Source organism: Anthonomus grandis, chromosome 5 (genome assembly GCF_022605725.1).
Source record: "Anthonomus grandis grandis chromosome 5, icAntGran1.3, whole genome shotgun sequence".
NCBI classification, from domain to species: domain Eukaryota; kingdom Metazoa; phylum Arthropoda; class Insecta; order Coleoptera; family Curculionidae; genus Anthonomus; species Anthonomus grandis.
Genome location: NC_065550.1, coordinates 28,427,786 through 28,455,666, shown reverse-complemented (window position 1 = coordinate 28,455,666; position 27,881 = coordinate 28,427,786). Strand labels below are relative to the sequence as shown.

Genomic DNA, 27,881 nt, shown 5'->3' with positions numbered 1-27,881 from the left:
TTCAACTGCCTTTCGAAAAAAGAAAATAGATTTATTCTATGCAGTTGGAAAGTATATAAGGCTGGAGGTATATTTAATAATTTTTAAATGAACTAAATTGCATTAGCAATTATTGTGACTCATGCAGAGAGAAACTTTTGTTGGAACTATGTGGTTAAAATTATCTCAGGTATTATTATTATTTTCAGGCACTTAAAGTTATTTCTTTTTTTTCAGGCATTTGAGTTGTTTTTTTAAATAGTTTTATAGATTTAATGTCGTTCTTATTCAAACAAGCAGTTGAGGTCAATTTTATATTTTATCTAGGCATTTAAAGTTATTCTTATATCTGTCAGACATTTGAGGTTGGTTCTTTATTAATCTCAGACTGTCAAAGTTTTTTCTATTTTTTTTCCAGGCATCTAAAATCGCTTCCTACTGATTTAAAAAAAAATCCTACCATTGCCTGAAAAAAACCAAAAGTAACCGTTCAGGAATAAAAATTATTACAATTACTTGAAAAAAAAATTTAAAATCGATGTAAGCTGCATAATTTTTTTTTCAGTCATTCCTTCTTTTCTCAAGTAATTGACGTAGAGAAAATTAATTAAAATAAGTCAATAGAAGTGTCACTAATTTTTTTAGCAAATTTATTGAAAAATATTTACATACCTATAAAATAACATTTGCATAGTGCAATTATTAGCCTAAAAGTGCTTGTTACTGCAGAAACAGATATAGTTAAAAATACTTGAAATAAAATAAATACAATTTCGTAATTAATTAATTTAGGCATGTTATTAATTTCATTACCAATAATTATAAAAAAAACTTAAATCTAACATACAGTGCAATTTTGGTTATCTGGGCATCTTGGCCATCATGATCACATCTTAACCCCACTGTATATGTATGCAAATAGTAACTATTATTGCTTATAAATATTTTATAATAAACGATATATTTTTTTAAATAATAACTGTAATAAACATCACATTGGTTGCAAGAGCGGATTTACTGTTGGCAGTAGTTTTACAGGCAGTGAAGAGAAAATTGCACATGAAACAAACGACATAATGCTAACTCGTATCGTACTATTTACACTTACTTAACTTAGTAATTTTTCATAAAAACATATGATATTTAAAAATGCCCCTTAGTCCGTCCCTGTGCAGAAACTATTTGCGTTCGACCGAAGATATCCGACGTTTCGGGGATACCGCGATACTCCTCAAGCTGCGAGATCGTTCGAACAGGGAGGGATCAGTGTAAATTGGCTCGCTGGGGTCTTCGAATGGTCCTCCCGGAGCCGATCCTGGGGTGTCGAAGGGGTCCGTCTTGGGGATGATCGGGAAATTCGAGGCACTCGCCACGCTGAAGTTCGAAAATGGTTTCGGGATTGTGGTGCCGAAAATGGATATTCCTGGAAAAGGCGGACATGAGATCAATTCCACTGCTATGACCACGTTTGATAACCCAGTCTTGTAATTGATTAATCAGTGTTAGCCATGTTGGGTGTAAACAGTCTATGACTCGGAATAGATTAATTTACTTATAAATTCTTAATAATTATCTTTTTTGCTTGCAAGAACTGCTTATAATACTTAATCTGCTTTAGATATGCGGTCAGTATCGGAAAACTCGTATTTAATGGGTCAGTGCTAGACCAGAAAATCTGTTCCTTGAAGGGTTGACAAACGACCCTCTTGAATCTTAAAACTCTTTACACAATTTTACATATTTTACTTGATAAGCAACGAAATAAATTCTTGCTAAATATGCATTAAACTTACGATAGTAATTTTGTGTTTCTTATAGTATCGTCGCATTACAACAATTAAAATTAACGATTAAAATAAATATATATATATTACAATAATTAAACTGTCATCTACTAAAGGGATTAACAATCAATATATACACTTGATTAGATAGTCAATAAATAAGAATTAATGAGATTGATTAGTAATCTCATTAATTCTGTAAAATTGATAAAATGGTGACCATAGCTTTCTAAAGGATCTATTGATTTTCCAGATTCAGAAGTCACTATCAACTTCGTACCCTGCAGTCAAATTTACTAGACTAGATAATCATCGTAATAATTATTCGGAGATTTCCACGCACAATTAATGATAATCCTGGAATTGATTTAAACAATATTAAACCGTTTTCTCGAATTAATAAAAATAATGGCCATAAAGACTCAGTAAAGATCAGAGTCTACTCACCTTGGGATAGTCCGGCGCTGCTTCTACTAGTAGGATAAGAAGGCGTCGAGGAAAAGTTTGAAGATGACATTCTATCTGCTAACATATTCTTCCTCATAACCAGCCAGTATTTCCGATAGGCGAGCCCTGCTAGCAACGAAGAAATCAGCAGAATGGCTACTAGCACGAACACAGCCCCTATGAGACCGTGATATTCGTTAGGCGAGAGGCAAATGATTTCCGGGGCTGGTTCTGCTATTCTTGCTTGGGGCATTTCATCTCTCGAATCAAAGACCTTTGAGAAATAATAATGATGGAGTGTGATGATAAATATAGTGATTTAGCATGATTTACCTCGATCATCTCTTGGACAATTTCAGGCTCCTCATCTTCCTTCTTTTCCTTTTCGTCCTTTTTATTATCTTCGCCTGTTTTGGTGGACGCAGTTTTAGGTACCAAGAATGAAACTGTTGAATCCTTTGATGCTGCTTTGACTTCTCTTGGTTTTATTGGTTCTGTTGCAGTTTTTTGGTGCTCCAAGGCTTCCTTGGAGGTTTTATTTTGAGCTTCAGTTTCGTTTATTGACCTTCGGCGTCGCCTTCCGAATGACGGCTCAGACCTGCAAAAGTCAATTAAATCCACTCTAGTAGATGGATTTTGAAACCTTTACCGTCCAGTTCCAGTTTGGCAGTAAGCTGGCTGGCAGCCATCCCTACAAGTTCTCACGGTAGCTTCAAATACCAAGAAGTTTGACTCTGGTATCTTGAAGGCATTGAATCTTGCCTCCAAGCTGTCACCACTACGTCCCTTGTCCAGTTCTGGAAAAACGAAGCTGTCCACTGGACAACTGTTAAATAAAGTGATTAGACAGAGGTTTTTTTTGCTATGGTGATTGTACTACCCAAATCTGTCAATCAGCTGCACTGATCTTCCCGAGTATGGATCACGAGCAACAACATTCGTAGCAAAAATATCTGTAGCATAGTTATATCCATCTTGGGCCTCAATTCTGAATGTGAGAGGGTCACCCACTGCTATAGTGGTAGTTGGTCTTCCTTGATACAGGATCATCAATCTTACTTTGGAACTTAAGGTGTTCTCCGCCGGGAGGTATTCAATCGGGATCGGACTACCAGCACTGAAAATTTTTGATCTTTTTTTTTAACTTATTGCCTAAGGTAGGCTCAATAGGTCTTTACCCTGCTCCTATAAATCCTGAGGACACCACCGCTTCTCCTGGTCCTCTAAACATACAGGTCAGATTAAACCTTTTATCTTTACCAGTTTGAACGAAATCACTAAACTGGACCACCACTATGTTAGTCATAGTGTCTCCGTAGCGCTGAGTTCCGCACTCTGGAAAACCCTAGAAGAATCATGTACGGTATCAACCCTAACGTCTTTCAATGGTTTTAAACTTACTTGAGCACCACTGATTCTTAAAATGTTAACAGATCCACCATTGCCTCTAAAGAAGCATCGATCATAGAACCCATAAGTGTAGATCCTGCCGTAGAATCCTTCGGGGGTACGCAGGGTGAACTCCATGCCATCCTCGTTACAGACTTGGCTTACTAAAATTTTATTAGGGGTTCACAGACAATAAAAGAAGAATGATGAATTGAACATTTTATTGTAAAATTTAACATTTAACAACGTCTTAAGCATTTTCTATTACCATCAAGACAATCGTCGTCGCCACCGTTTCTTGAGAGAGACCGTTCGTAAAAGTCATAGTTTCCATTTGTATCAAAGTATTGGTTGTTCCCCATCTCCAAATCTCTACTGTCTCTATCTATCAGCTCACAGTTATCCCTGTCAGTATCATAAGAAACCGCTGGCGCACTGTCCCTAAAACCAGCATTATGCAGCTCACAAACCTCTCAAACTTCAATTGACTTACTTATAATTAAAAGCTCTACAAATGAACTCTCTCTCTTCCACACACTCTTGTTGGCACCTATTCAAAGATGGCGCAAATAGTCTTCTTCTCACAAACTCCTTACGGGCCCTTTGCCTGGTGCCCATTTGCTTGAACGAATCCGACTCCTCACATCTGCTAGAGTAAGGCCTTTGAGGACCAATAGGTCCTCCTCCTCCTGCACCACCACCTAAGAAATTATCATAAATAGGCCCGTCAGGTCCTGGAGATATTGGTCTTCTGTTGCCGTATGGCCGATCTTCAAACCCCGGACGATCTAATGGAGGTCTTCCATCTACGGGGCGTCCTAAAATAAATCAAATTATAAACCAATTGGTGTCTAGTGGGATGAAGTACCTAGAGGTCGCCTATCTGGTCTAAGGAACCATCTGCTTCCGCCATCTCTGTCGTCACCATAATAATCGTACCTATTTGGGTCGTAACGGTTGCCAGTCACTCCATATCTGCTTCCGCCAAATCTGTCATTGTATCTGTTACCATATCTGTATCACCCTCATAATTAGAATCATTAGTAGGAAATTATTCATGATCTCATACCTGTTACTACTTGTTCCTCCATATCTGGAACTAAACCGATCCTCACTATCATACCCACCAGCATATCGGTCTCTATCAGGAGGATACCTGTCCTTATCAACTGGATATCTGTCCCTATCAATATTGAATCTGTCTCTGTTTTCATTATATTTATCTCTGTCTGCTCCGTTATATCTGTCAATGACCCCAGGTGGATACCGGTCTATGGCATTGAACCTATCTCTGTCCCTCTCACCGAACTTATCACCATAGAAACTGTCGTGACGGTAGTCGTATCTGTCACCATATCTACTCCCATACCTTTCTCCATATCTACCTCCGTATCTGTCAGGTGCACCATTGTAACCATTGGGTCTTGGTCTTGGATATAAGTGGCCACCGCTAGATGATGGGGGGAATGCTGGATACCTGAAATGACTAATAATAAATACAATCATTAAGAAGTAATTATGTACCTGTCAAAATCATCTATAGGATATCGTCCACCACTCGAAGACGGTGGGAACCTAGAAGGACCTATTGGATATCTATCTGTGGGTCTGGCAGACGGAAAACGCTCTGGAGGATACCGATCATCTGGATACCTATTATACCGAAATAATATAGATATACGGGGCATATGGGTGGAAACAAACCTATCATCATCAGGATATCTGTCAGGATACACAGGAGGTCTTCCAGCAGGTCGATCATCATAACCTCCAGCCGGTCCTCCGCCTGTTGGAGGAGGATATCTGCTTCCTGTAGTTATTGGGTAGCGTCCACCAGTTGCTGGGTATCTTCCACCTCCTCCTCCACCACCACCACCACCACCTCCTGCTCCTCCTGATCCTGGCCTATATCCGTCTCCTGGACGAGACCCTGACCCACCATCATCACCACTAACTAGAATTAAAAAACAAATTATGATCTCATAAGAGTGTCTACTGCATGCCTTACGCATTAAATTTTCATAGTAATCATAATCCGCATCATAAATGATTCTCATGCCGTCCCTCTGATTGTATCTGGTTAACCTGCAAGTTCTGTAGCGCTCGCTGTATTCAGCTGACCTACATTGGAAGCTTGGCTGACGTAGGCATTCATCCAGGCATTCGCTCAACGATCTCCCGGAGATCTCTGAATGATGTTCTCCTAAAAATGGGAAATGCAGGCACCTTATTTGCTATATTAGCAATTAAAAACTTACCTCCTAGTCTACTGTTGCGGTACCTCTGAAAGGCTGTGTCAGCCTTTTTCCCAGTGAACAGATGGCTGGTGACTGAGTTATCTGGATATTCCGACCCACGCGCTAAGAATTCATAAAAGTAAGTAACTGATAGTGAATATCAATGAAAGTTCTTACGGCTATCCAGACAAACGAAATCGTAGAAGTGGTGGGTGGGACTGCTGGCCACCCCAATGTCATCCTTTTGGGAAATGGAATCTTCCTCTGAGATTGTGCATTGTTTAGTCATTTCGTCATACTCAATTGACCTTCAAGAGTTGGTTCAATTAATGGAACTAAATGGTTTACGAAGGTTTTACCTGCACAAATACTTCTCTGCTCTAACACACATGGCTTGACAATCTTCTAAAGTTAAGTTGGTAAACATGTCGACCTCAAAAGGTCCTCCTAACCGTTTGTTTTCTTCTTTAATAAAAACCGCTAACCCATCACACCTCCTTTCAGCTAAGTAATAAAATCGTTATTACCAGAGGCACTGGTAGCTAGCTAAGACTTACCATTCAAGCAAGTGTTCTCCAAATAATCACTCTCAGGATCATCTTCTAACAGCTCGGGGTGAGTTCTCCTAGTGAACCTACTGAGAGTACAAGTTCTCATGCCAGAATCAAAAGTGGCAGATCTACAAACGAAGCTGAACTCATTGAGACATTTATCCTCGCACTCGCTCCTATTGTTCGCGTTGGTTTCTTTCAAATCAGCCGCTGGTAGTTTTAATTTTTTTCTTGGATGACGTTCGAAGATGTACCTTCTGTTCGGACATTCTCTGTCTGGTCTGTTGGCTGGAATTAGGGAATCTTTTAGTAGGGAGTTGACTGGTGGTTCAGGAATCAGACAACTTGATATTGGTTTAAAGTAATTAGTGACAGTTAATGAAGTTGGTGGAGATCAAAATAAAGCAAGTTGATAATCAGTTAAATTTGCAACAAAGAGGAAAAAAGCTAGAAAAGTAGTTGCAATTGAAGAGAAAACATCAAACGGAAGTATTTATTTAATAAATTCTTTGACATGCTATGAACAGGTCTTATCTTCCAGTTAAGTAATGAGTAAGTTAACTGGAAGATAAAGGGAGAAGGAAAATAGGAATTAAAGGTTTCCTGCTATCCAGAAACATTATTGTGGCAGTATTCCTATTCTTGTTTTCAAGACTATGAAATATTTGGTGTGCTCAGAAGTATTTTCTGTTTGGACATTCCCTGCCTGGTCTGTTGGCTTCAAATAGGAAATATTTCACTAAGAAGTTCACTGATGATTCAGTAGTCAGAAAATTTGATACTGTTTTAAAGTTGTTAGTAGAAGTTGACGAAGTTAATGGAGATGAAAGTGAAGGAAGTTGATGATCGGTTAAATTTGCAACTAGAACAAAAAGGATGCAAAAGGAGTTATAACTGCAGGAGAAACATTAAACAGAGACATCCTTCGAATTTATTCTTTATTGTGTTATGAACAGGAAAGTAATGAGTAACTTTACTAAATGATAAAGAGAAATATGAGTCAACATTGCTGGCAGTCACCATGCTATGAGAGTAATAACAAGGAGAACTAATTATAGGTTCTAAGGTGTGCTTTTAAGAAGTCTTCCTATAGTTTTCTAGAGATTGCTGAAGCACGAAAGCACTTATTGGAACTGGTGACATCAGATGCCATTTGAACACTACCAGAGAGTCAGTAAAAGAAATATTAAACTTAAAAAGAATTATTTTCCTATGGATCAGAGAAGACCTGAAAGTGATGCAACTATAAAGACGATGTCTAGAAGAAGTTAGAAATAGAAACAGAAGAGAAGAAGTAGAAGAAGAAGCTACAAAAGAATGCTGAGGAGAACAGTAGGAAACTACTTTTTCAACTGATTTGATTAATGTTCAGGTAATTAATCTTGCGAAGATCATCGCGATCATAAGACAGTTCCTATATGATCATCAAAGAATGGTAAGAAACTGTGGGCTTCATCACATTGGTTCAGAAAAATACCATTTTCGAAATCAAGATCAAAAACGAGACGTAGCATGCTTTCTCAATAAAACTTATAGATCATTCAAAATATGGGACTACCACTAAGAGTTAAAAACTGAGACAAGAATGAACATTTAGATTATGTGGAAATATGGATGAGAATATTGCTCATCTTTCCATTGAAGGGTACCTGCTATCCAGAAACTTAGTTGTGGTAGAATTCCTATTCATGTTTTCAAGATCTACGAAATACTTTACTTTATTTGCTATTTAGACATTGCCTGTCTGGTCTGTTCGATTGACATAGGGAATCTTTGACTAGGGCGTTCACTGGTGGTTCAGAAAATTTGATAATTTTTTAAAGTTATTCATGGAAGTTGATCAAGTTAATACAGAAACTGAAGCAAGTTGAAAACCAGTTAAATCTTCAACTAACAATAAAATGAAGTTGTAACTGAAAAGGAAACATCAAACAGGAGCATTCTTCCAAGAAGTTCTTTGCTGTGATATAAACAGAAAATAAGTAAATTTACTGGAAGTTAAAGGAAGAATAGAAATAGGATTTAACATCCTTGTCAGTTAGCATGCTATGAGTGTGATAAACAGCAGAATCGACTACTGATTTTAAGACCTAGTAGGAGACTATTAGTCGTCCATTTTTTCTTTAAGAGACTTTTTATAAAAAACTACAAGTTTGGTCAAAGTCTCGAACTTATATAACGTTTAATGATTAATCAGTAGCACATATTTCTCCGTATCCGTCTTCCAATAATTTTCCAGAGATTGCTGAGGCAATTAGAGGCACGAGAGCACTTGGTGAAATTGGTCCCATTAGCTGCTATTTAAAGTGTACCAGAGAAAGTGGTACCAGAGACTCAAGAAAAGAAAGAACCAAAAAAGAAAGAATCTGTGAATGACTGAAAATGATGCAAGTAATAAATCAAATGCTTTCAAAGGATTGAAGTAATACAACCTGTGCCTAGAAGAAGTTAGAAATAGAAATAGAAGAACAGAGATACAAGAAGAAGCCATAAAAGAATGCTGAAGAGAAATAGTAGAAAATTAATTATTCAGCTGATTTAGTTAATATGCAAGTAATAAGTCTTGCTAAAATAGACTAAAGAGTGACAGACTGAGAAAATAAGCAATATTTAGATTCTATGAAAAGATGGATGAAAGCTGCACATCTTTCCACTGAAGGATCCCTCCCATCAGAAAGATTCTTGTGGCAACAGGAAACTAATGAGTAAGTTTGGTATAAAGTTGGTAGAACAGGAAAAGGATCAACACGGCTGTTCATGCCATAAGAGTTATAAAGAGAAGAATCGACTACAAATTCTAAGACTTGGTAGGAGATCACCTTGCAAGAAGTCTTTAAATAAGTCTCAGACTGGAGTTAAACCTCACTCAGAGAAGAAGTAAAAACAATGCAAGTAATGAAGAAAATGCTTTCAATATATTGAAGGAATGCGCACTATGTCTAGAAGAAATTATAATTGAAAATAGGAGGGTCGAGGCTGTAGAAGAAGCCGTAAAAGAATGCTGTGGGAAAACAGTAGTTAAAACTACTTTTTCAGCTGATTTTATCAATATCTAGGTAATAAGTCCTACTTAATAATTCATGATTGATGATTCATAAGTTCCTGGATAAGTTCATCAGGATCATTAGTCAATTCTCATATAGTCATCTCTGCCTGAGCTTCTTAAAGAATGGTAAAACAATGTGGTTGTATGTCTCTATCACTTTGGATCAAAATAACATAACTGGGCAGGATTCCTATCCTTATTGCAAAATCTATAAAAGTATTTTATGTTTGTCGATTAACAAAATCAACAACTAAAAGATATGGCTGCAGCTGCCTCTTTTTTACTTCATATGAAAAAGAAGAGAACAGAAACATGCACGACTGGCCAAGTTGTTCTTGCAAGAGCTTAGGTTAAATAAATAACGATGATGCTTCATCCACTTATTGGCCTTTTTGACGTTTAATTATGGTTTAGAAATCTAATCATCATCTAATTCAGCACTCTTTTGCTATATAGAAGGAATTATTCTTTTTTTTATTTTTTCATTATATACATTAATAATATAAAATCTTGTTTACGTTACACTAAATTTCTATTATACGCCGTTCTCGAGCTATGAAATGTTTATTTAATACATTTATTCTTGGCAAATTGAATTTTGGAAGCACTATATGGAACGCTAGGTATGGAATTGACATTGATCGATTGAAGAGCATCCAAAAGAAATTTTTAAGATTTCTTTCTTTTAAAACCCGTTTCGGTTCATATCAAGATGTCAATTCAATTGGAGAGCATTTTGACGTGATTTCACTTTTCGACAGACGTTTGATAACTGATGTTTCGTTTTTATATAAAGTAATGAATTGTCAGCTAAACACTCCTCCTATTTTGTCACTTTTTAAATTTAACATTCAAGTCAACATCAGATCGAGCGAATTATTTTTTATTCCATTCAGGAAAACAAATCATGGTCAAAACTCTCCATTATGTAGAATAACAAAAAATTATAATTTGTACTGCCGTTCATTAGACGTTTTTAAAATGCCACTTAATACAGTTAAAAAACGAAATATTGTCTTTAAAAGTTTATGAGGCTAATGTAGAATTTTAGCATTAAAAATTACTTTTCTATTTAAATTATTTTGATTTATGTACTTAACCACTTAGTCTTAATACTATTCTTATTAAAATAGTAATTTAAGTTAGTTAAGATAAGTTTGTGGATACTTTTTTGGGCTTGTAGCCTGTTGTATCCCTATATGGTCACCAAACAAACAAATAAATAAACATGATTTCAAATCTATTTTTTTAATATAAAAGGGAAACTTTTTACTAGCCAAGAAGACTACTGCCTAAATAAAATTGTAAAAAATTGTAAAAAAAATTCACTGCCTTCAGGGCTCATTGTATAAAGAAGAGGTAATTGTTTTACTCCTTAAAAAGTGACGGTATCAGAGAGTAAAAGATAAAGCAAAAGAAAAACTTTTATCCTGATCCCTGTTTGGTTTGTTAAATTAAAATCGGGAATCTTTGACTAGGGAGTTCACTGGTGCTTCAATAATCAAAAATGTGATACTATTTTAACACTTTTACTGGAATTTAAGGAAGAGATGAAAGTAAAGCAAGTTAAGAACCAGTAGAATCGCCAACTAAAAACAAAAAGGATGCAAAGGGAGTTAAAACCAAAGGAAAAACATCAAACAGGGGGATTCTTTCAAGAAATTCTTTGTTGGATTATGAGCAGGAAAGTGATGAGTAGGTTTACTGGAAGATAAAGAGAGCAGAGAGTAATAGAGAGGAGAACCAACTACAAATTCTTATATAATCTCTTGAGAAGTATTTGCAAAATTCTCAAAAAAGGCTGAAGGTGGTGGTGACTCTAGCTGCCATTTGTAACCACCAGAAAATCAAGAAAAAAAGAACTAAAAGCGATACAAGTACTAAACAAAATGCTTTGAATGTATTGAAAGAATGCACCCTATGTATAAAAGAAGTAAGAAATAAAAGTAGAAGTTAAATGTGAGAAAAAAAGCCATAGAAGGCTAAAGAGAAATAGTGGAAAAACACTTTACAGCTAATTTTATTAGTTTCTAGGTACAAAAACTGAGGAAAGACTCAGGATTAATACTTTGACTTTCAAGTTGACACTCTTGTGGCAGGAGTCCTCTGCATTCAAAATGAACTTACAAGTAATGCAAACTTCTGTAAAATGTATACTATTCGGTGCAAGCATCAGATTCCCAAGTCCTTCAGGACGTCCTTGCTCCCCTGTAAGGTAACACGTACTTTCTTCATATTGAGGATCACCGTTGAACGTTGCTATACGACTTCCTGGTTGGAAGTCAAAGGAAGCGCATTGCCTAAAATTTCAAATTTTATTAAACCATCTCTGCACCTAAGAAGTACTTACCTGACAATATTGTTTGAAGAGCGATCTCTTAAGCACATATCCTGGCATTTCTCCAGTACGGTGAAGGGCGGAGAGGTGTCCCTCACTACGTCATCATCAAACCCTTGTAGCTGAACGTTGGGTAATCTTTCATAAAGGATTTTACCATTCATAGATCCGGAGCCACAAGAAGTTTGGGCTGGAAATTGGTTATTAAGTTAAGAAAACTCTTGGGATAACTCTTAAGTACCTTTGGTCATCATTTTCAGTACCGTGAGGACAGTAATCGCTTGCACCATGCTGGGGATGTAGGGGTAGCTTTTCATTTTGCCGATCCTCTACCAGTTTGTTTAAGATTATTTGGACATACTTTGCTTCCTATAGAGAGAGATAATTAAAAAATATATATATGTTTATAACGGCTTATATCCGGCTTAAAAACAGTTATGCCCCTGGACAAAAGAAATTATAATAGGCGTCATTATTCTCAGTAACACCATCCTAATAACTGTTTTATTAATTGGGGTGCATTTAGTGCTTTGACCTTCGGTTTTCAGTTGATTTGCACTATATTGAAGACTTTTAAAGTGGTCACGTGGGAACCCGGAAAAGCCAAAAAAACTGCTGTTCATCAAAAGCAATTAGGAGAGCATTGTGATATAAATTTTACAGTTACCAGCCTATTGTCCAAGGGTTTTTGTTATGTTGGTCATTGTGTTGGAAAAAATGCCGATTATCCCATAGAACCTACGTCTGTCGGTCATCCGTGGCGTTTGGTAAATTATTTACTCATGTTTGAATTCCGCGAATGGATGATTCTGAACTAGTTATAATGACTTTATCATTAAAAGAACTGATTCTGCTTATGAATCTTCTTTTTTTTGAAAAATGTTGCTACTCGTTCTTTTTTGAAGTGAGTTATCTTACCAATCTGCTGCAATATTTGGATTCTTTGGTTTGAAACTGGACGCACTTCTTGCTATTAAAGTAAATAGAATCTTGAATGGACTAGACTTTAATGTAAGCTGAGAAATGTTCTCTTGATTTGGATAAGAAATTGATAGAAGCACAACAATTTTTTATCAAAGTAAGAAGTCTGTGTCGTTTGATATTAGCTACTGGATGGAGGTATAGTTGGGCCCTATTTTGCCGTTGAGGATGAACTTTGCTGTGGAAGAAGCAGCTGAATTTGTTATGATTAGACATAAGAAAATGAACAGACAGATAGAGAGTTCAAGTGGTTATGAAGATAATATAAGTATTGATGGCTGAATTGAATAGGAATTAACTTCCAGGTAGTTAATTATGTGCATAGCAAAGATGCAGGGTCTAAGTTTTTTCATCTCCCTTATCATCACTTAATCCTTCATCATCACATTATTTTGTGTAGCCAAAAAAACCTATATTGATATATTTATACAGGGTGTTTCAGAACTATGGGATCAAACTTCTGGGGGTTGTTCAGTGCAACAGAAGAATCCATTTGAGTACAGGAACCCATGTTCGGAAATGCGTCACCACGCCACTACGACCCGAAGACGCGTTAAAATTTATAAAAAACATTAATTACCTAAATAGGATCTGCTGCATTTATTTTTACCTTTTGTACATGATACCATAACAACAATTGTTTAAAATCAACGCTTATCAATGTCGATTCTCAATGTCATGTTTAAAAATTTTATAGCTTACAATTTTTAAACATTTATTGCTAATGCAAAACTTTACCAATCAAGAATTGGCGGATATGCATTTGGCATACGGAGCAAAAAACTGCAATGCACGAGCAGCATCGCGGTTGTATCATGAACGTTATCCTGAACGACAGCATCCTGGATACAAAGAGTTTATTGCGGTTCATCGGCGGCTCGCTGAGACAGGCATGTTTAAGACCAAGATGCATGATACTGGTGTTGCTCGAACCGTAAGAACGGTCGAATTTGAAGAAGAGGTGCTTCAGCGAGTTGCCGATGAACCATCAAATAGCACACGTGACGTCGCTAAGAATATGAATACGAGTAATGCTTCTGTCTGGCGGGTACTACACGAGCAACAACTCCATCCTTACCACTTCCAGAAAGTTCAAGGTATGACTGCAGCAGATTATCATCCTAGAGTTCAATTTTGTCGATGGCTTCTGGATCATATCATTGCACAACCAAATTTTTTACGATATGTTTTGTGGATCAATGACGCCGCTTTCCCAAGAGACGGTATTTTTAATAGTAAGAATAGCCAGAGCAGTTTCTTGGCCTCCTAGGTCACCCGATTTAACGTCGCTCGATTTTTTCTTATGGGGACATATAAAGTCTTTACTCTACGCAACTCCTGTAGAATCAAAGCTAGACTTAATTGGACGAATAACAGCAGCATTTGAAATCATTCAAAACGAGGATCAAATTTTTAGTGTAGTCCGCCGAAATCATATGCGGCGTTTAAATCGGTGTATTGAGGTTGGAGGAAGACATTTTGAACAATTGTTGTGATGGTATCACATACAAAAGGTAAAAATAATTGCATCAGATCCTATTTAGGTAATTAATATTTTTTCTAAATTTAAACGCGTCTTAGGGCCGTAGTGACACATTTCCGGACATGGGTTCCTATACTCAAATGGATTCTACTGTTGCACTGAACAACCCCTAGAAGTTTGATCCCATAGTTCTGAAACACCCTGTATTGATTTAAAAAAGAAATTTGATAAAAATCCATAATGAGTGTAAATGTTGGAGCATATTTTAGTATGGCAGGCTTCTGAGGAAGAATATAAAACCAGGATACAGCATAAAGCATTAAATAGAGTGTTTCTAACTTTTATTTGGGTGATGGAGGACTTGGTGTTACGATAATTATGCAACTGGAGACATTTCTTGCTATTGAAATAAATAGAATCTTGAATGGACTAGACTTTATTGTGAGAGAAATAGCTAAGAAATTTTGTTTTCATTTGAGAAAGAAATCCATAAAGATAAATATTAGAAGCACAACAAAGCATTCAGTCTCGTTTTTATATAATTTAGCTTTTGGTAATAACTTCTAGTGGAGGTCTTGTGGTTGGATATAAGAAAATGAACAAAAAGAAAATGACAGTTAGTTTGGGTGGTTATGAAGATAATAAGAGAAGTAGTGGTGACTGAGTTGAATAAGAATTGACTTCCAGGTAGTTAATTATGTGTTTTTGAAAAAGTGGATGCAGAGTACAAGTTTTTGATCTCCCTTATCATCAGTATAATTCTTTGTGGCCAAAAAATAGAAAATTTAAGAGATTTAGCAGTTTATATGGATTTAGAGAAGAAATTTGATAAAAATCCATAATGAGGGAAAAGTCTTGGAGGATATTTTTCAATCACAGGATTTTTAGGAAGAATCTGAAACCAGGATATAGCATAAAGAATTAAATATAGTGTACTACTTATAAAAAATATATTAGTTCTTGCTATTGAAGTAAATGGAATGTTTAATGGACTAATATTTTATCAAAGTAAGAAGTCTGTGATAAAAGAAGGAAATGAACCATGATACACTATATAGTTATTTATATATAACGAGACAATGCAGAGTCAAAGTTTTTGATCTTCCTTATCATCAACATATGTAATTTTATGTGGCCAGGAAATTTAACAGATTGAGCAGAAATTTTAGAAATTTCTTAAAAATCCATAATCAAGGAAAATGTTGGAGCACATTCTTCTATCACATACCTCAATCTTTATTGATTGAGAAGGTCTGACTCAATGTGTTACCGGATAGAATGGTAGTTCTTGCCTTTGAGAAAGAAGTAAATCGAATATTTGTTAAAATATAGTAGAAAAAGTTATAAACAGTAGAAGATGAATTGGAAGTTAAGGTAGTATTAGTGATTGTAAAGAAACTAGGAGAACAAGAGGTGGTTGAGCTGAATCAAGATTTCGAGGCAATATACGTGAAAAAGTCATCTATTTTTTCTTCGTTAGAACTCTTCATCTTTCTGATCATCAGCATATTTTTTTTCTTGTCAAAAGACGGCAATTTTCATCATTTTTTCTTTATGGAATCCCTGTATGTACCAACATGATTATTCATCGTATATAATATAATAATAATTACTATGGTGGTATTTACAATGTTATTCTAAAAAAATTATTCCTCATGCATCTGATCACTTTAGTCTGACGTTTCATCATCATCATCAGTTTTATTTTTTCTTTTAATCTCATCTTCATTTCTCTCTTTCTCCAATTGAGCTCTTATGGAGGTAAAAGAGTAATAGAAGATATCGTACAGAAAAGTCGAATAGCAATATGTAAATTAGATGATTGGTAGAGGTTTAAGTGAGAAAGGATTTGAGTGACGGAGATTAAAATATGATGATTTATATTTTAGAGTTTTTAAACTAATTAGATGATATAAGAAATGGGAAAACAACAAAATTTAAAAGTTGAAATAAAAATGAGTGCAATAACTAGAAATCAGGAAAAAAATTGTTATGTCTTAAATTGACCAATCCGCTTCTTTCAATTGATTGAAAAAGCAATGAAATGAAAAGTTGAATCAATATGAAGTTCTCTATAATTCTTAAGAAGTACGATCTAGTGCTAAAATATTAGGAAAGTGCTGAAAAATATTAAGATGCTTAAAGGCCTTGAAGAACTAATTAATTACTTTATTCAAAAGGCAGTGTAAGCAGTTAAAAATAAATCAAAAGAAAAGTTGAAATTAACTAATGAATTAATTAAAGAAACAGTGAAAAAAAAATAAAAATCATATGAAAAGTTAAATCAATAAAAATTTCTCCATAATTCATAAAAAGTATGATTTAGGGTTAAAATATTAAGAAAGTGTTGAGAAATATTACAATTCTTGAGGAGTTTATTAAAGGTCTTGAAGAATTGAATAATGAATTAATTAAAGAAATAATAAAAGACAAGAATAAATGAAATGAAAAATTGAATGAATAAAAAATTCTCCATAATTCCTAAGAAGCACAAACTAGGGTTAAAATATTAGGAGAGTGCTGAAAAATATTACGATTCTTGATGCTTTTCTTAAGGGCTTCAAGAATCAATTAATTAATTAATTGAAGAAACAACAAAAGTAGTAAAAATGAAATGAAAGGTTAAGTCAATAGAAAATTTTCGTAATTCTTAGTAAGCATGATCTAGGGTTCAAATATTAAACCTACAGGTTTCGGACACAGTGGTGTCCATCATTAGAAACATGTGGGGAATTTTAAATCACTAAATGTTTAATAAATAAATGGAGGGAGACTGCAAGGTTCTTATTTTACCTTAACCTACGACTCTACTGCAAGTATGGACTATTTCTTTACTAATTTTCCATAATTCTTAAGAAGCACAATCCAGGGTAAAATATTAGGAAACTGCTAATCATATTGACTCTTGAGGACTCTTTTGAAGGCCTTAAAGAGTTAATGAATGAATTAATTGAAAAAACAATGAAAAGAGTAAATTACCATAATTCTTAAGAAGTGTAATCTAGGGTAAACATATTAGAAAAGTGCTTTTTAAAAAGAAAAAATATTACGATTCTTCGGGACTTTCTTGAGGGCCTGAAGAATATATGAATGAATTAATTAGAGAAATAATGAAAAAGATGAATTAATGAAAAATTACCCATAATCATTAAGATGCATGATTTTTGAAGAGTCTCTTGAAGGCCTTGAAGAATTGATGAATGAATTAGACAATGATCAAAAGTCAAATTGAGTAAAAAGTTAAATAATTACAAAATTATTTTACATAAACCATTTTAACTCTAAATGTGTTTTATAAAATAAACAGCTAGAAAACCGAGAAATGTACAGATGAAAACAGGAAAAAACAGTGACACCAATGACGTATCCTAAATATTATCCCTGTTTTCTATTTGAGAAAGAAATATCAAATTTAATGCTATTTTTAATGAACCTTGAATTAGTTCTTTGCTCCCTCTTAAGCTCTCTTAACCCCTTGAAGAATCAATGAAAGATTAGAATAGCAATAAATAATCGAAATGAATTGAAAAACTTTTAAAATGATAATTTTTTTTGGTAGAATAAACTGGCAAAAGAGCTGAAGAATCCAAGAGGTAATTGAAAAAATGAACTAAAAAATTGAAAGAATTAATTACAGTGATTGATTAAAAATGACAAATCAATGACAATGAATGACAAATCAATTTTAGTGGAAATGAATGATTGATGTGGGTCCCAAAAGTCGCCTCCGCCTCTGTCTTTGACCTCGGACAAATGACCACAACAACCATTTTTTTACTATGATGACCATAGTTGCGATAGACTACACACATACTCATCTATTTCGTGTCCATGTATCTAAATTAGCAAAAATACAGAGTGCGGAGCGTCGATCGCGCGTGTGACAAAGAAACGGATACATGCATTCTGGGTTTTATGCTCTTCCACCGGAACGTCAATGGCACATTCCACTGTGGGAAGGTGTTAATTCCATCGGATACATTTTATAAAATGAATGAATAAAAAAAAATGTTCTCAAGAAGGGGTTTTCACCTGTATATATCATAAATCACCTTATTAAGTACCAGCAGTAATGTTAAATTTATGTCACAATTGATTGACATTGTCTTTTTTATTTCAGCGATCATGTCTGTAATGGCGATAGGAAGGATCCTGGCGAAACCGAACCGTTTGTTGGGGCAAGTATTTGATCAATTTATCACTAATACACCCAGAACCTCGTGGATCCCATCCATTTATCCCAAATCCCGTAATATTTCCCATTTGGCGGTCAAACATGAAACGATCGAAGAAAGAATTTGTCGGTAAGTTAACATAATTTAAGGGGCCAATAAGCAATTAAGGGGGATTTATAAATTCCAATGAAGTCCAGTGAAGCGCATAATGTCGCTGAAGTGAACGTCACAGTTTCCATATTACGCTGGCTTATTTGGCTTAAATTTAGGTACATTAAACTTGACGTCAGGAACTTTTCACAATTTGTTCATTGACAGTAAGATTGACATATATTACTTCAAACACCTGCTACAGATCACCCACAAAAAATATTATACAGTGCATCCCAAAGGTTGTGTCTAAATTCTTTTAAAATTGGGGTTGAAAAAAAAAACGCACGGACCCGTCGATTTTTATTTCAAGTTGCGCATTTTTGTACGTGAAGTTTGTATATACAGGGTTGCTCAAAAATAAATTACGACCATCAACTTAATTTTTTTAAATGAAAGCACCTTTTTTTTATTTCATCTTTGAATTTCGCGTGGAATTCTACGTATGTTTCATGCATCATGTCCTATATACCTAAAGTCAACAGTTATCGAAAAAGAAACGATTCATATAACAAGTAAATAAAGAACAAAAAATAAGTTAAATGTTCAAAATGGTTGCCATTCACGGCTTGACAATATCCAAGGCGATTAATAAAAGTTCGTTGCACATTTTCAAACATTTGCGGAGTTATGGCGCGCACTTCTCTGCGAATTCTCTCTTTCAAGTCGTCTAGATTATTTGGCCTATTAACAAATACCTTCGACTTGAGGTATCCCCAAAAAAAAAGTCCATTGGTGTTAGGTCAGGCGACCTAGAAGGCCAATCGATGGGTCCTCTCCATCCTATCCACCGATTGGAAAAGGTTTTATCCAAAAATGTACGCACAGTGGCAGCATAGTGCGGAGGAGCGCCATCTTGTTGGAAAATTAGTTCTTCGTCAGGATAGTCTGGGTCCAATGGATTTAAAAATAAATAAAGCTAGTAATGCTGGAATTAATTCAAACTGGAGAAAATCGAGATACACTTGTCCCGTTAAAGTCTGTTCAAAGAAAAAGGCACCTATTACTCTTCCGCGCACTATTCCACACCACACATTTAGTTTTTGAGGGTACTGGGTGTTTACCTCCATCATCTAATGCGGATTTTCTGTTGCCCAATATCGACAATTTTGTCTGTTCACACTACCATTCAAACAGAACGTGGCTTCATCGGAAAAAAATAATATTTGTTGCTAAATTATTATTTAGATTGAACATGTTTTGTAAGCGTTCACAAAACTCATTTCGCCATGTGTAAATTTGCCCCAATCTGCAACAGAAGAGTGCATGGATTTTCTTCCAAAGAAAGCAAAACGTCAAGTTGTTCATTTTCATCTCTAGCCGGACAACCAGATTATGGCAGATCTCTAACATGACCGAATTCTCTAAATTTAGCCTCTATTATGGACCGGCTGGTGTGTCTGGAAAAGTTATTCTGCAGGTAACATTAAAAATTTAATTATGAACTTCTTGTTTGTCTTACCAGCAGGATAATTCTTGCTTACCAGTAGAATAAGTTAACAACAGGAAAAAGCAGCGTATAAAAGGTTTACCACGAAATTTACAACCTTAAATTTTTCAAAGAGTTGGAGCTTGCATAGTTTTGCAAGAAGTTTGTGTATAATATTCTAAATTTTCAGTGAAAATGAGTATTTTGTGACTTTTCATTTGGTTAAAGCTCTCTTTACTTAATGTGATAATGCCCGACGTAAGGTTATATGACTGAGAAATGAAAAGAAAACATACATCTAAGAGATCCCATATAGGTGGATGTCAAATTTGAGCCACTATATTCTGTCACTTACTATCATCATGATGTCTTAAAGGCAGGCCCTAAACACTCAGTGTTATTAAATTATAAATTATTTCCTCATAGGTGGTAAGAGGTGTTATGGCTGCACTACCGCCACTAGTTTTAAATATTTCCTGTTTGTTCTTGGCTACTTTTTTTTTAGATCTTTTTTTATACCGTCATACTTTGTTTGAAGATTATTCAGGGTTCGAACCACCCCTGGCAGAGGGTTTTTTACATTAAACTCTGCTGTCAAATTTTCCCAGGCCTGAATGTTGCATTAGTCTTTTTTGATTCAATGGTATCCGCATATTGACTAAATTACAGAGCAAAATATTTTTTTTTTTTTTCAGAAAGTTTACCGACCTCTTTTTTTTATCAGGTTGTTGAGACATCCTCTAAAAAAAATAATTTAAAAAATTGATTAAAACTCTACGAAATTTACTGCACAGTATAACAGTTTCTAAAAAGCTGTGTACTGTGATTCACTGGCAAATGTCTGATGGGATATTTACAAACAATTATCGAAAATGCAAATACCTATTAATACTAGTACTATAATTACTAGTATAGCTATTAATACTAGTCTTATAACAGAAAGAATATCGGATTTGGCACAAAACAAGTATGCAAGTACCTGTAACTATTAGCACAAATTAAAAACCAAACACTTCCATTATTTTTGTTTATTTCATTTATTTTCTCAGGACCGGAGATTCATAGCCCTAATTTTTTTTTCTTAACAACAGGTTAAAATTTGGTTCATAATTCCTCCTACAGCTGCAGATAGGTTTACCGAGAGGATAGAATTTATTTGCCTGATAACACACAGAACTTTACCAGCTGGTCCTTAATTTGGCGCTTTTTTAGACGGCAGCGGCTAGCGATGGAAAATATAAACGCTGCAGTATAAGGACCAATTTTCTAGCAACAATAAAAAAATTTAATAGAATCGTTAATAAGTATCTTATACATTCGAGGTTTTTGGTTCTCCAAATATATATTCTTCTTTTTTATATCAAAGTTTAACAATGACTTTTGACCAAAAATATAAAGTCGAAAGAACTCATTTTAATCGGTAAAAGACCAACGTCAAGTGTATAAGGCAGTTGTCAAGGCTTGAGGTTTAAGGGTCGCTATTATGAATATTTTTCAAAAGTTAACTTAACTCTAACCATAAAGTTACCCTTAGCAATAAAATGTCAGTTTTATAAACGCCCCATTTCTTCTTCTTCGTCTTTAACATGTTATTAGGGCCATGTGCTACTGTCAAAATTTTGGCCTGCCTTAGCCGTATATATACTACCAGAAAAAAAGCCTTTACAAGCTAAAGAACTATGAAAAATGGCAGCTTTTTATATGGCATATCAGATGCTTGACAGTCCGATAGTCTCGAGTAGATAATTTCGTTTTTTGTCATCTATGTGTCGAGGAATAGAAGCTTTTTCAGGTTATATTGAAAATTATTAACAGAATATGTCAAAAACCAGGAGTTTTTTTATAGAGTTAATTTTAACTGATACCTCATCCACCCGATAAAGTTAACTTCTACATTTTAAAGTTAACTGTGACGACATGTGACGTTCTTCCACATGTTAACTTTAAGTTCTGTCAAAATTGTTTTATCATACCGGCCCTAAATTCGATCTAAACCGTAACTAATAGTGACTGAGATAGATTTAAAAAATTAACGTCAACTGTGACGGCGTAGCCAACGGCACCATTAACAAACAACGCATGACGTTCACAAAAAATATATTTTTCATACGAACCTTTCCACAATTTTACCAATACATGATAGTAAACGACGTAAACATTGACATACTTGGCTTGCCAACGGAAAAAATGACGTCGGGTTTAAGTTGAACTGCAACGTCAATGACGCATTAACGACTAAACGTCGAAAAAATCAATATTAAACGATCAACGTCAAGTGTATAAGCTAGTCGTTGAAGCTTGTAGTTCAAGTTGACTAAATTTGACGTAAACCGTAACTAATAGGGATTAAGGCGGATTGATAAACTTGACGTCAGCCATGACGGCGTAACCAACGCTAAAACAACACGTAAGGCTTATAAAAAATGCTACTTCAAGGCTTGAAGTTCCTTGAAGTTGTTAGTTTGGCCTTTAGCATAGCTAATACTGATTTTACTGCGAACATCTTTTATAAATTCAAAGTTTATTAAAATTAAAAAATGTTGAAAAGAAAATGTTACAAGTTTAGGATTTCAAAACAGACATAGCCCTGAAAATGGTCTAAATAAAGGCCGAAACGTCGGTAATTCGTCTGAAATAAAATCAGTTTTATTTGAAGTCCCAAATCTCCGACACCTGTGCTTCTTTCCACTTCACACTAATGACGTTAAACTTTATTAATTCAAAAATGTTGACTTAAAGTAGACGACATCAGGCAATGTATATGTAAATATAAGAACTAGAAATTTAATCGATAAACAGTCAACGTCAATTGTATAAATCAGCCCTCAAGTCTCATAGTCAGTCTCAAGTCATAGTCTGCAGTTCACTTTGACTATGTTTGGCCTTAAACGTAGCTAAAACTGATTAAGGCGGATTTATAAACTTGACGTCAACTGTGACGGCGTAGCCAACCCTACTATCGATGGACACTACGCTCAACGGCATTAATAACGTCGTTATGTTTATATTTTTCCATCGATAAACCGCCAACGTCACCAAGTGTATAAGCCAGTCGCTAAGGTTTGCAGTTTAAGTTGACTCAGTTCGGTCATAACGATGAATAGCCATTAAGCCGTCAAGTTTAACGTCAACAGTAACGGCGTTGTTTTTTGTTTGTTTAACATATATCGGTTTATTTTAAATTTGTGTTCGATGTATAATAAATTGAGAACTGCAAGGGTCTACCGCAAATACGAATGACGTATGACAAAATAATTCATGAAGATAGATTTATAAATGCCGTTCGTTGTTGGTAATTTGAGAAAATTTCTTGAACGGCAGCGGCATGAGGCACTAAGGGTGGAAGATATAAACGCTGCAGTAATTAAAAACCAGCTTCAACTTTTCTAGCAACAAATCTCCAACACTGTTATTAATAACGTTGAGTTTCTAAATCTTATAAGTCTCATAATAAATTACAAACTCAGGGAAATCCAAAAAAGAAAAAATCCAACGCTTATTAGAATTGAAATATGACGTTGTCTTAAGTTGGACGGCAACGGTAATGACGCCTTAACCACTAAAGGCCTGGTTATAGTACAAAAACGTTCCGGTTTACGTCCCGGTTGACGCTCTGTAAAAATAGGTAAATTATACATTTTGTTGACGGCCGACGTTTCTGTTTGTATGACACATGCCCAGATTGAAAAAAGTATGAAAGTGGCTGGGAACCACATCAAAAAAAGACAAAAGGAGAGAAGGAAGAATCATATTTTTCCTTTTTAGTTTATTTTTATTTTTGTTAACTGTTTTTTGCTTTTAAAAATCAAGGTTTTTCTATCTTATAAGGACTTGCGTAATAAAATTATAAAATGGATGTGGATGATGACAATATTCTAGGGAAAAAATAATATAGACTAAAATAAGATAAACTAGGGAAAGACCGCAGATGTGTACCCAAATATAGATAAAATTATGTTTAAATGATAATTTATTTATAATTCATTTAAAAAAAAAGATAAGCAAAATTTTTGGACACTTATTGACGTCTTCTATTGTTCTTTTTAACTAACTAGTGACTTGTACTTACCCTGTTTATTTGAGTATTTAAAATTCCCGCAAAATCTACGACATTTTATTGGCTAACGCTGTCGTTTAGCGTTCGACGCTCTTGTTCAAGATAAAAAAAATGGCCATCTCCAGCGACAACGTAAACAGGAATCGCGAACGTCAACGCGACTATAACTAGTCTCATATATTTATATAGTGTTTATGTTGATCGTAAGGATAAACCGGAGCGTAAACAGTAACGACAACAGGAACGTTTTTGCACTATAACCAGGCCTTAAAGATATAAAGGTCGAAAGAACTAATTTTAATCGATAAACGGCCAAGTCAAGTGTATAATCCAGCCTTTAAAGCTTGCAGTTCAATTTCACTAAGTTTAGCATTCAGCGGACTAATTAAGGAGGATTTATAAACTTGATGTCAACAGTAACATCTATTAGGCAACCATACCATTCCAACTCAACTGCGAACGTTTTTTATAAATCGAATGTTTATTAGAATTAAAAGATGACATTGGCTTAACGATTGTAGATGTAAATGTGGAAAGAATTAAGTTTAATCGTCAAGTGTATAAGCCAGTTGTCCAGACTTGAAAATATAAGTTGACTAAGTTTGGCCTTAAGCATAGCAAATGATTAAGACGGATTTATAAACTTGACGTCAACAGTGACAGCTACCATTAGTCTACCATTACTAACGACGTTATGTTTATAATTCATTTTAAAAAATTAATTTTAAATTGATCTTCGGGTGTCTTAATAAATTACAAACTTGGGGAACTTAACTGCGAACGTCTTTTATAAGTCCAACATTTATTAGACTTGAAAAATGACGTTGACTTGAGGTGAACGCGGCAACGGGCCTTAATGATTGTAGATGTAAACGTCGAAAGAACTAACTTTAACTTTTCCATCGATATACGGCCTAAATGGGCTCAGTTTGCTCTTAACGCTGATTAATAATGGTTAATGTATATTTATAAATTTGACTTCAACAGTAACGGTGTACGTAACGGAACTACTAACGGACACGTGAAATTCATCTAAAATATAATATTGATTTATAAGTTGGACAGCAAAAATAACGACGCATTAACGGCAGAAGATATAAACGCTTCCGAATATATAAAAAGCAATTTTTCAGCGACGAACGGGCAACGTTATAGTCGACGATAGATTTATAAATACCTTAAAATTAAAATGAAGTCTTAAAGGGGGATTTACAAACTTTACTTTCGCCGTTAGCGCCTCATTGCCGGTGCCGTTTAAGCGAAATTATATTGATCCGTCAATCTTTGCGTAATTTTGCAGTACTTTCAAAGGAAAAATTATGGAAAGTCTAAGTTTATATATGCACTTAATCCAAGCCAAGTAAACCAGTGTAATATGAAAACCGTGACGTTCACTTGGACTTCAACAATAAATTGAGATGTGCAGCGTCAAGCTTAACTACGAACGACGTATGACAAAATAAGTTAGTAAGCAATACATTTTTATAAATGCAGTTCGTAGTTGATGTTCTTATGTTACTCTGTTACGAATGCCGTTGCTTGAAAATAAAGTTGATCTATAAACTTGACGTCGTTGACAGCGTAAAAAGATGGCATTAGTATAATTTGGACGGCAAATGAGCGTTTATTTTGAATGACGAGTGGTTGGAAGGGGGGCGTCGTTACTAACGTCGCCATTAAGTAACATTTTCACGTGTGAACATCAAAGGACGATCGAAGAGCTCAACTGCAAACGTTATTTATAAATCCACTTTGCAGGAAGACACATCTGCACGAATTTACCCTGGTTTTCCTGATACTTTTAGATACGAATGTATTTTTGGTCGTGACGATGCGGACGGTTGGGACGTACGTCAAGCGATGAACGACTTGACCGGTTACGATTCCGTTCCGGATCCGAGAATTATTATCGCAGGATTGCACGCCTGCAGAAGACTCAACGACTACGCGATGTCCGTAAGGTTTCTGGAAATGGTCAAAGACAAGTGCGGACATAAAGTGAACGAGATCTATCCCTATATTGTGCAGGTTCTTAACGGATTTATAAAGTCGTAGAGCTCTTATTCGCGAAAACCGCCAAGAGATGGTGCTTTGTTTTCCTGAAATTGTTTAACTGTCACTGTCAACGGGTGACGGCTTAATAATTTTAGGAAATATGGTTCTGTTATTGCCGATAGATGGCGTTTTCGTGAATATTCTTACCACGGAACGTATTCACAAATATGTTTTTTTTTCTTAATCACAGGAAGTTGGTCCCACTGTTGCGGAACTGGGGTGTGATTTCCCGGAAAACTTGGGTTATGACAAGCCAGAACTGTGGCTGGAAAACGCGCATGCCATGTAAAGAATAACAGAAAGAAATGTTTCTGTTTCTTTTTAATGCATTGTTATTAAGTTTGTGTTTATTAAATAAAATGTTTCTAGTAAATTAATTAATTTATGGATGTAATTGATTTATTTTCAACTGACTCAAATTTTAAAAATTGTCATATTGTATCTGTAACGTACAAATTATTCTAAATATTAAAGTTTTTTCCAATGCAATTAGGGAAACACTGTCTGATGAGTTGAACTGTCACTGTCACACAGTTGTCATTACTGTTCACGGGTGGCAATTGGGGTTTTTTTACGACCAATAGATGGCAATAGGGTGGCACTGGTTTTTGCGAATAGTGTTACTCAAAGCATGTGAAGTAATAATAATGGGGTGGTTTTAACAATCGTCAACCCTGCCCAGACTTTTTCCTTGTTTTTATCCAAAATTAAGACAATAAAGGCAAACCACAAAAAAGTCTGAATAAGCCGATTGTCAAAATTGAAAAATTTAATTTTTACACCCTTGACGAAAAAAGGCCAAGAAAAACATAAAAAAAGTGGAAAATTTTAGTTTTCTCTTCTAATAAAACCCCAAGATTGTAAAAATTTTATTGTTCATCCAGAATCTAAAAATTCAATTTGCTTACACCCTTAACCAAGTCCCAATAACCCTTGTAACTCAATCGTAGATTTTTTCAAATTTTAATGGTTTTTTATCTAAGCATAAATTAGTTATTGGAAACTTCTGGATATATGGCCATAAGTGGAAAAACGATTTTTCTCACAAATGTTAGCACCCAACTTATGCAATTCTTTGACAAAAATGAGTCTAAAAATCCAATACAATCCAGAATTTCCATAAAATTCAAGAATGACTCCTAAACCAACCAACTCGTCTAACTTACCAAGTATAATCCTGAAGAAAACTTTTACGCAAAACCGCACGTTCCAAAAAGAATAAAAATCATCAAAGTTTTCAAAACTAGGAAAAGCAAACTGATTTTCCCACCAAGTTTACACGCAGCATAAAATACTGCTGACGCGTAAAATAACCTCGTGTACCAGTGGTGGTAACTGCTGTAACGATTGCAAAACGACTGAAATAGTGTCACCCAAGTTGGTACCCTAAAAAAGTCCGGAGCCTTGGCGTCCGGAAGTTCGGACAAAAGCCGCCGTTTCCGGGAAAGCTACCATCGATCGCGGTGGTCATTGCACACGCGATTGTCATTTTTTTTTATCTCGCGATGTTCGGTGTGATGCTGCTTTACAGTGGCGTACAACAAGCTACCATTATAGTTAAGAAAAACTACCTAAAAATCCCTCGTATGGCATTTGGGGATTGTGGAGACATCTGGATCAGACGGAAATCCACTCGTAAGATGATGGTCTAAAATCAGGAAAGGTCACCTGGAATTGTCGTTATTTTTATTAAATTGTTTTTAATTTCTAAATAAGCACTGCCAAAGATAAGGAACTTGACAATTGATTCAAAAATAGAGTAAAAGTTCCTGTACCATGT

At 35.1% G+C, this 27,881-nt stretch overlaps 2 protein-coding genes across 3 annotated transcripts in view; one reads left to right on the top strand and one right to left on the bottom strand.

Moving 5' to 3' along the window:
- Positions 1 to 612: 612 nt before the first annotated feature.
- On the bottom strand, positions 613 to 27,443 carry LOC126735898 (uncharacterized). The gene is made up of 22 exons (XM_050440005.1): positions 27,268 to 27,443; positions 12,013 to 12,140; positions 11,784 to 11,961; positions 11,561 to 11,733; positions 6,394 to 6,675; positions 6,196 to 6,340; positions 6,014 to 6,144; positions 5,858 to 5,959; positions 5,608 to 5,802; positions 5,304 to 5,553; positions 5,124 to 5,252; positions 4,669 to 5,076; positions 4,468 to 4,613; positions 4,093 to 4,417; positions 3,868 to 4,040; positions 3,612 to 3,763; positions 3,389 to 3,555; positions 3,091 to 3,327; positions 2,860 to 3,036; positions 2,544 to 2,808; positions 2,211 to 2,484; positions 613 to 1,402 (listed from the first exon to the last, which is right to left on the bottom strand). Exons 2-22 carry the CDS (start codon positions 12,086 to 12,088, stop codon positions 1,158 to 1,160), a joined length of 4,230 nt encoding a protein of 1,409 aa, XP_050295962.1. The 5' UTR covers positions 12,089 to 12,140; positions 27,268 to 27,443; the 3' UTR covers positions 613 to 1,157.
- Positions 18,329 to 27,881, top strand: part of LOC126735900 (farnesyl pyrophosphate synthase) — a 43,474-nt gene continuing 33,921 nt past the window's right edge. The window contains exon 1 of one of the 2 annotated variants that reach the window (XM_050440007.1): positions 18,329 to 18,539. In XM_050440007.1, coding sequence (XP_050295964.1) covers positions 18,361 to 18,539 — 179 coding nt within the window. In that variant the 5' untranslated portion in view covers positions 18,329 to 18,360. The remainder of the gene's footprint in view (positions 18,540 to 27,881) is intronic. The other variant, XM_050440008.1, reaches the window with a different exon arrangement.

Excerpts from the sequence above, each read along its gene's own strand:
- LOC126735898 (XM_050440005.1), bottom strand. The coding sequence starts at position 12,088 with ATGAAAAGCTACCCCTACATCCCCAGCATGGTGCAAGCGATTACTGTC. Across the intron at positions 5,554-5,607 it reads TTACTATGAAAATTTAATGC|TTAGTGGTGATGATGGTGGG; the intron begins GTAAGGCATGCA and ends TTTTAATTCTAG. Across the intron at positions 2,485-2,543 it reads TTGTCCAAGAGATGATCGAG|GTCTTTGATTCGAGAGATGA; the intron begins GTAAATCATGCT and ends TATTTCTCAAAG.